This window comes from Strongylocentrotus purpuratus, unplaced genomic scaffold, assembly GCF_000002235.5.
Source record: "Strongylocentrotus purpuratus isolate Spur 01 unplaced genomic scaffold, Spur_5.0 spur5_scaffold_13, whole genome shotgun sequence".
In the NCBI taxonomy this organism is placed as follows: domain Eukaryota; kingdom Metazoa; phylum Echinodermata; class Echinoidea; order Camarodonta; family Strongylocentrotidae; genus Strongylocentrotus; species Strongylocentrotus purpuratus.
Window position 1 is genome coordinate 9,059,936 of NW_022145598.1, and position 8,885 is coordinate 9,068,820.

The following is an 8,885-nucleotide window of genomic DNA, read 5'->3' on the forward strand; positions in this document are numbered from 1 at the left end:
AAATATTTTTAAAAGATGGAGAAGCAAAACTATCCATTTATCGTACGTTTAGGTTGCTTGAACTATTTTTTATTATTTAAACTGTTTCACACAAAATAACTATGTGAAGTCAAACACAGAAAGACACGAATGCACACCATATAGCTCCGTTTAGTCTCATTTGAGAACGCCCCCTATCGTCAGAGTCCAGCAGCCTATAAAAATGTTAGCCTATGGACTTTTACCTTAAAAAATCGTTTTTAAAAAAAATCTTTTTTTGTTTAAACGAAACGCACATCCACCCCGACATACGTTGACACTAGCTCTTTCATTGGAACCCTCATGTCCCATTGACTTTTGAAAGTTCACCCACCGTAATTTGATCAAAATAGGTCGCAAGCTCGCCATTGCATATATAACGCATGTGTAACGAGTCGAACTTTGGACGCAATTTACCCCGCGATTGTTAGATTATAGGTCAAGCACACGAAGGATGAGAAGCATGAATTATCATAGATCAGTTGTGCTTGGTTCATTATGTCCATTTCTGCCAACCCCCCACCTCAATTTTTCCATTGAAGATATAAGCAAACATTTTGCCGAGGTAAGCAAAAACATGAATATTCATGATCGCCATGAACTATTTGATTATTTACAGAGGGGTGCAATTGTGCACCACATCAAACTCCCCTACTTTAAGTCAAGTATTTCATTGTATTATGTAGTTTTGTAGGTTTATTTTAATAACTCTTTAATTAGCAGATATCAATGATAGTTTAAAGATATGGAAAACATTCTTGTATTTTATATTTAGCAAAGCAATCTCACATACAAATTCACTTCCAATTTGTGTCGTCTAATTCGCCGATTGTCGTCTGCTATATACGTCCAGCGAGCGAAAATATGACAACCGGAGCAATATGGCAAATTTGTATCATCACGTATTAGTCAAAACATATTCTTTCAAATGATTGGTAATAATTAGAGCTTCCATTTCATTTTTTGAGAGGGGGGCATTTCCAAACTGATCTTTACCTTTAATTTGTTACTTTGTTTTTGTCACCTCCCCCCCCCCCCCCTCGGCCCCTTAGTGTTGACAATGACCTGTCAATACTTGAATTTACCCTTTTTCTGGGGGGGGGGGGTCGGTGACAGTGGCGGATCCAGGGGGCGGGGTGCAAATTTTAAAATTTTCGAGGTCCAAAAAAAAAAATGTGCTCACAAATGCGTACAAGACATTGCAGATAGATAGATAGATGGTTTATTGGTTTCCAGAATATCTCATTTTACAAAGAGTGTAACAATACATTGAAAATGATTATAATAAACATGTGCATACAATACCGATACACACTATTCAGAAAATTGTCCATTGAGTTGAAGCTTGTTGTGGATAGGCTCTTAAACTGCAAATGACATAATTAACTAAAGTAAAGTTTATAAAATACAAATACACGCTAAAACAGGGAAACGGAGATTACAGGCAACCATGAACCGATACTCACAATTAACTACAAAAGAAAAGGGAAAGGTAAGGGAATATATCTGCAGTTTATTGAAACAATAATACAATATAGTTTGTTCTCGATATGAGTATATTATAAACATACTTGGCATGGTCATACCGTTCTTTACTCATTGGAATCAACAAAAGCATACAGCTTGGAGACAGGAATAGTCAGGAATCAGAAATGACAATATGTATTCAAATAATAACATTTCAATTTTCTCCTGAATACATGAACACTTACAGACCTTTTAATCACAGAATCGAGAGAATTCCAGAACTTAGGACATGTATATATTAAGGCATTTTGAGCAAAGCGTGTTCTCGTTCTAGGAAGGTGATAGGAAAAAAGCCTGTCGGGTAGGATAGTAGTGGACTTGACTTATTTTCTTTAAAAAATAAGATAGTACCTGGGGCAGTTCGTTGTTATTCAGCTGAAACATGAGCCTAATTGTAAATTTAAAATATCCTGAACTCTCAGTACTTTGGTATTGAAGAAAAGAAGGCACGAGTGAGTACGAAAAGGTACATTGCAAATTGTTCGTATTGCTCTTTTTTGAACAACCAGGATTTTTTCCAGTTGAAGTTTCAATGAACTACCCCAGGCAAGAATACCATAGTTCAAGTAGGGTAACATTAAAGTGAAGTACAACATTTGCAATACATAATGGGAAGACACACCAGCATGTCTTGATAGTGATGAACACAAATAATGTGTATGTACTTTCTAGGTCATTCTATCATCAATAAACAGGCCACGAAACTTGGTCGAATTTACTTTCTTAATTTTGACATTGTTAAAATAGATATCTCCAGGTAAATCGGATAACTAATTTGCTAAATAATATGAAATTAGTTTTGTCCAAGTTCAGTGACAGTCTATTGGCAAAGATCCACTGTGCAATATTTTCAATTTACTTTTTGATTAACAGTTTCAACAAGAATTTGAGAATTCTCATGAGAATAAAATACATGTATGCTTGAGTCATCTGCGTATAATATAAATGACAATAGTCGGGATGAAAATTTGAAGTCATTTATATATGTTATGAATAGTAGAGGCCCTAAAAGAGATCCCTGAGGAACACCGCACGTGACAGGCTTAATTGACATTCGATGCAATCCCATTTAATGAAACAAACTGTGTTCGACTACTGAGGTAACTGTTGTACCACTCCAAGGCCTTGCCCCTGACACCATAATGCTGAAGCTTTTTAAACAAAAATGTTTTGATCAATTGTGTCAAATGCCTTGGAGAAATCCAACAAAAAATTCCTACAGTATGACAGCTGTCATCATTATTACCTTTATTATCATTATGTCTCGTTACTATTGTTAACAATATTGATTCTGTGGTCACTGTGTATGTGCATGCTTCTCGTTAGCCGTATCTCGTCCGCTTTGAAATAGTTCGTATCGAGGCGTTTCACAAACATTTTTTACCCGGTAAATTTGGTTTCATTATGAAAATGTGAATCGTGCCTACACGTGCACGTGGTACGCGCGCGCACGTACGTTCTTTTGCAACCAATTCTTTGCCTTACCAATTAGCGGAAAATTTCCCAACGAGCCACGGTCCTCAGTCGTCAGATACTTGAATTTAGTTACAAGGCTAAAAATGGTGGTCAGATTGAAAGAAAAATAAACTTCTCCCCCCCCCCCCCAACAAATAAAAATAGCAGCAAAATGAATGCCATCTATTTTTGGGCCGTACTTTAAACTTTAAAAAGTTCGAATTCACCAAAGGAAAATATTGAAAGAGAGAATTTGCTTTTCAGAGAACCCCACCCCCCACCCCAAATATCAATCTGGATCAACCAAGAAACATTTTTCATAAACCTCAAATCTCAAACATTGTATAGTTCAACTCCTCCACACTAATTCAACGACTTCACGTAGGACATTCCTTATTAAAGGGATCCGGTAACTTTATCTAAGATTCTTAAACAAAATCCTGGATTTAGCTCATGCTGCAGTGATAACTACAGGTATAAACCTTAAGGTCAGTCAGGAACCCCATAAGTTTTACAAGCCGATCGCCTATCTGATTATCAAGATATTTATGATTGGAAATCGAAATTAAATTTTGCGAAACGGTATTCATAACATATTTGGGAGAACAAGTACGGTAAAACTGGTCGCTCAAAGCAGTGAAAAAAATACACGGGGGCTCGGGGCAAATTAGCCCCCGAAATGCCTAAAAGAGCCCCCGAAAATCAGAAAAGAGCCCCAGTAAATTTGCATAGAGTTCAATGCAAAACAAATTTTAGAATGTTATTTTCATGCAGGCAAGGTTGAAAAGTAGCCCTCGAAAAATAAATATTAATTTTTTCCCTGGCTCAAAGATTTTTACTTTTTGTAGACACTTCTTGATCATTTTGAATCGCAATTTTTGTAGGGCTTCGATATTACACCATATCACAGACACTGATAACACGTAGGGCCAGGCATCTCAGACTTAACATTGTTAAACGATCCCTTTAAGATGCACCGCACATACCAAATAGGAATCATCGTTATAATATGGGCATTTTTGTGAAGATTTAATTGGCTTCCAACATGACGCCAAAACGTAACGGTGAGCATATTGTGACAATTTTTTTAAATAAAACTAGATGAAAATATTAACAAATACAATGACCTAGATCAGTTAAATAATTATCTCGTTGATTGTTCCCGGTGAATCAGTTGGCTATATGGTTCGTAACCCATTAGTTCTAAAACGTCCTGGCATTCCTCCTCAATCTGCCCGACTTCCATTTCAGTAAGATCTTTGATCCAATGTGTAGCAGCGACATGGGAATTCCTGTGAGTTGAAAACAAGTCATTTTTACTGACTGTCACATCCGTGTTCTTTATCACCCAATCCTGAACCTCTTTTTTAAAAGGAATTCCGACGAACCTGTAGAGGTCTTGCGTGACCTTCAGGGGAGTGTCTGCAAAGTCTTCATACCTGACGAGGTAGTAACGCCTTTGCAACCAAGCGGGTAGAAGATCAGGCGAAACAACTGCGTTCTTTCTGATCCACTTGCACATTCCTCGAACAGTTTCTCCGGTTTCTGGAGTAACGCTGAAAAGGTTGAGAGGATTCAATCGTCCATATTTAGGGAATTGAGAACGAACAGTCGGAGATATTTTCTTCGATAATGTGTATTTGATCCTGGACAATGCAGAGCCCCTAGGGTCACGAACCAAATGGACGATCTTCAGATTGATGTTATCGTCAACTATCAATGGTCTTAGGAGTTCGAGATTAGCTCGGATCAGCTTCGAAGCAAGTCGGCCTTTATACTTCCGGCACAAATCACTCATCCAGCTCGGTGATATTATCCTACACCTCCCCGATGCCTTGCATATTGCTTCGTTATTGAATTTCCCGCCCCAACCAACTAATATTTCCACAAAATCCGGATCAAACTGGCACCTTGATAAGTTGCGCAAGATATTCCTGGACATTTCCTGACTCTCGGGCGTAAACAATCCAATGCCTTTCTGTTCTCGTAATTGAGTAGTAGTATACAATGGCTCAAATAAGTAAAACAGATCAGAATTCTGATTGAAAAGCTCCCCAAAGACGCTGGATCCGAACCGCCATTGGGCCATGATGATGATGACTGGAGGGAATCGGTTATCTTCTTGGACACATCATTGATTGTCATATTCTTGTAAAGATCTACGTAGACTTGAGGGTCGTATCCGTAGCTGATTTTTTGATCTAATGACCTCACATCTTTTGAGAAACCATTTTTCATATCTAAAGCCGAAACAGTATCGATTTCCTCTGCAGCATTTGCATCGTCAATAGTTGGTAATAATCTCTCATCTTTATCGAAATGTTCATGAGCCCGACCGTCCAGTACTTCAGCGTCACTAGATCCGTTTGATGCAGAGATATTTCTGAGGTCATCTGTTTTTGTAAAGGTCTGTCCAGAGGCACAACTCACATTCGGAAGACATGATTCAAGATGAAATGGTTTATGTTCGATCTTTACATACATACGATGCTTGGTAGCCGGATCCATAAAGACATACGAGGAGACAAATATAACTAAAACAGCCAACGAACTCAGCCAAAATACTGTCCGCGAAGTCACTTTCCACTCCATCTCTGTAGATGAAGATGTGATTGGTACCGCAACATGCAAGAAGTTGTTTTTCTATTAGTTTCTAATTATATTGTCTGATTTCCGGTTCTTCTGTTCATTCTTGTGGTTTATAATTTTCTGATGAGTGCAAGACGAAAAGCTTCTATTCGATGTTTCGATATCACAAACGTTGTGTCAGCTTTAATACGAAGCATGTATATGCGTGTAAATGCGGATCGATGGTCCGAAATGGACGACACACAGGTCATGCATTACGAATGACAGTGTTATCGTAAACAGACAGTAAGGTGTCAATTTAATTGTTTAGAGATACAAACTGAAAATTCAATAACCAACAGATGGAGCGTTCTCTTTTATACAAATATTGTTGTATTGACAAAACACAAAAAATCCGCACTATAGGTTTATAGGCATACATATTGTACATCACACGCAATAGATCCAAGATTGCCAGCGACAGCCCCCCCCCCCCCCCCCTTCTTCGGAATGCTAATCAACTAGGGGACCTACGTCCTTAAGTCATAACTGACAGTAATGAGGATTAATGCCTCATAAAAGGGCACTAATATAGCACATCGACACGGTTTTGATCCTGTGGGCTCCAGGCGCGGATCCAGGATTTCTTAGGGGAGGGGGCCCAACTTTTTTTTTTTTTTTTTTTGCTCCCGAAAATTTGAAAAACGCGCCGGCCAAAAATTAGCTCAGTGGGGGGGGGGGGGGGGGGGGGGGGGGGAGGGGTAGTGGCACATTTTTTTTTTTTTGATCCTCAAAAAAATTCAAATTTGCAACCCCCCCTTGAGCGCCAGGGGGGGGGGCCCAACCCCCAAAAAGGTAAAATCACGTGATTTTACAGATTTTTTTTCTCAAGGGGGGGGGGGCCGGGCCCCGGGGCGGCCCCCCCCCCCCCCTGGACGCCACTGGTGGGCTCACAGTAACGAGGCCATTGCTTAGCCAATGAATCGTGACTGTACGCAGCGGGCGCTAGAGTACGTCGACGCCCCCACAAAAACAATAAAACAAAGAAAATGCAATAAATGTTCAATAATTAATTGCATTTTGCCTCAACCCCCAAAATAAAAAAATCTGTATAGTTCAACTCCTCCACATAATTCAACGAAGTTTGTTTTTCTATTAGTTTCTAATTGTACCGTCTGATTTCCGGGTAATTGTCAGCTTTAGGCTTTAACACAAAGCATGTATATGCATGTAAATGCAAAATGCAAAATGTAAATATTTTTAACAAATCCGCACCACCACCACTGTTACATGCAGGCCCCGCAGAACGTTTTCAAAGTTGGTGGGGGAGGGGCTAAAGTATTTACGGTCAGGTAGAGCGTAGCGAGCGAAGCGAGTGAAGCGTAAATTGGCGTGGGGCACAGGGGGAAAGCCCCAGCGGGGGGGGGGGGGGGGTCAAGGGGCGGAACCCTCGGAAGCTCAGGAGTTTTAGGAATTTAATTACGGTCAGATGAGCATATTTTGATACCTTATTGTCATACTAGCAGGTCACTAATTAGCGTGGGGTCCAAGGGACTGAGCCCCATGAAGCTCAGGGGTTTAGGCATTTAATAATGGTCAGATGAGCTTTTTCAGGGGACCGACTTAGGCCCTCTGATGGGGTTGAGAGGGTGGAGCCCTCGCAAGCTCAGGGGTTTTAACTATTTACTTACGGTCAGATGGGCATATTTTGATACCTCATTAATTTTGTGGAACTGGCAGGTCACTATTTTTCTTTCTTCTTTTCTTTCTATTTTAATATCTTACACATACTTTTTTGTTTAGTGAGGGGTGGCTCGAGCCCCCTAGCCCCGCAATCCTGAAGGCCCTTGCATGTAGGCTTCTGAATAAGAACATTTTGGCCTGACTGCAAACTTAAGAATTAGTCATTTTCCAGCAAACAGATAAAAAAAAGTATAATTTACAAAACAGTAACAAAATATCCGGGAAAATCATGTCATTTCAGCAAAATTTGTAAATCATTGGTATCGAGTTAGAAATATACCACGTTTGAAGTTTATTGGGGGGCACGCCCAGAGCCCACCCCCCCCTTCCCAACCGTAACATCAATCTGAAGATCGTCCATCAGTACGCCAGTGCGGCCCTCCCTTGTCATGTTCTATAGACACAGGCCAGGTCATGGTGGAAAAGTCTTCATCCCTGGAATAGGATGCCAATGGAGGCCTAATGTGTAGAAGAGTTCCCAACCTATAAACGTTATAATGAAAACTTATGGTAAACAAAAACCCACTGTAGGCCTACTCTTCATAAGAGATTAGGGCTGGAATCAAGGATGGTGGTGGTTGAAACCTTCGATACAGGGTTTGCACATGATATCTCGATCATTCCGTGACGAAAAACCCAAAGGTTATTCAAATTGAATTCCCCCCCCCCCCCCTCCTATCCGCCACAGACAACTCCCAATAAAAATATTAATAACAATGAAGTATGACAAACGCAAGAGACTAAAACATATATAAAAATAGCCTTCACCCTGGGTTGCGCTCATTCTGGGCTCACCCCCCCCCCCCCTCCAGCGCGCGCATTTCACAGGCACATACCCCCCCCCCCCTCGTCGTGCCTTGTCTTTCTTACTTTCTTCTCTCTTCTTCTCTTTTCTCTCTTCTCTCTCTCTCTCTTTCTTTTATCTTCTTTCGTTTTTCTTCTCTTTTCTTTTCTAGCCCCGCAATCCTGAAGGCCCTTGCATGTAGGCTTCTGAATAAGAACATTTTGGCCTGACTGCAAACTTAAGAATTAGTCATTTTCCAGCAAACAGATAAAAAAAAGTATAATTTACAAAACAGTAACAAAATATCCCGGAAAATCATGTCATTTCAGCAAAATTTGTAAATTGGTATCGAGTTAAATATACCACGTTTGAAGTTTATTTGGGGGGGGGGGGGCACGCCCAAAAGCCCCACCCCCTTCCCAACCCAACCCATCAGTACGCCAGTGCGGCCCTCCCTTGTCATGTTCTATAGACACAGGCAAGGTCATGGTGGAAAAGTCTTCATCCCTGGAATAGGATGCCAATGGAGGCCTAATGTGTAGAAGAGTTCCCAACCTATTATAATGAAAACTTTTGGTAAACAAAAAACCCACCGTAGGCCTACTCTTCATAAGAGATTAGGGCTGGGATCAAGGATGGTGGTGGTTGAAACTTCGATACAGGGTTTGCACATGACATCTCGATCATTCCGTGACGAAAAACCCGAAGGTTATTCAAATTGAATTCTCCCCCCCCCCCCCCTCCCTCCTATCCGCCACAGACAACTCCCAATAAAAATATTAATAACAAT

General features: G+C 40.4%; 1 protein-coding gene across 1 annotated transcript; it reads right to left on the reverse strand.

Annotated features, from left to right (window-relative positions):
- Positions 1-4,097: 4,097 nt before the first annotated feature.
- LOC100890641 (carbohydrate sulfotransferase 3-like) lies at positions 4,098-5,443 on the reverse strand. Its single transcript, XM_030983874.1, has 2 exons — positions 5,431-5,443; positions 4,098-5,118 (listed from the first exon to the last, which is right to left on the reverse strand). Exons 1-2 carry the CDS (start codon positions 5,441-5,443, stop codon positions 4,145-4,147), a joined length of 987 nt encoding a protein of 328 aa, XP_030839734.1. The 3' UTR covers positions 4,098-4,144.
- Positions 5,444-8,885: the final 3,442 nt, after the last annotated feature.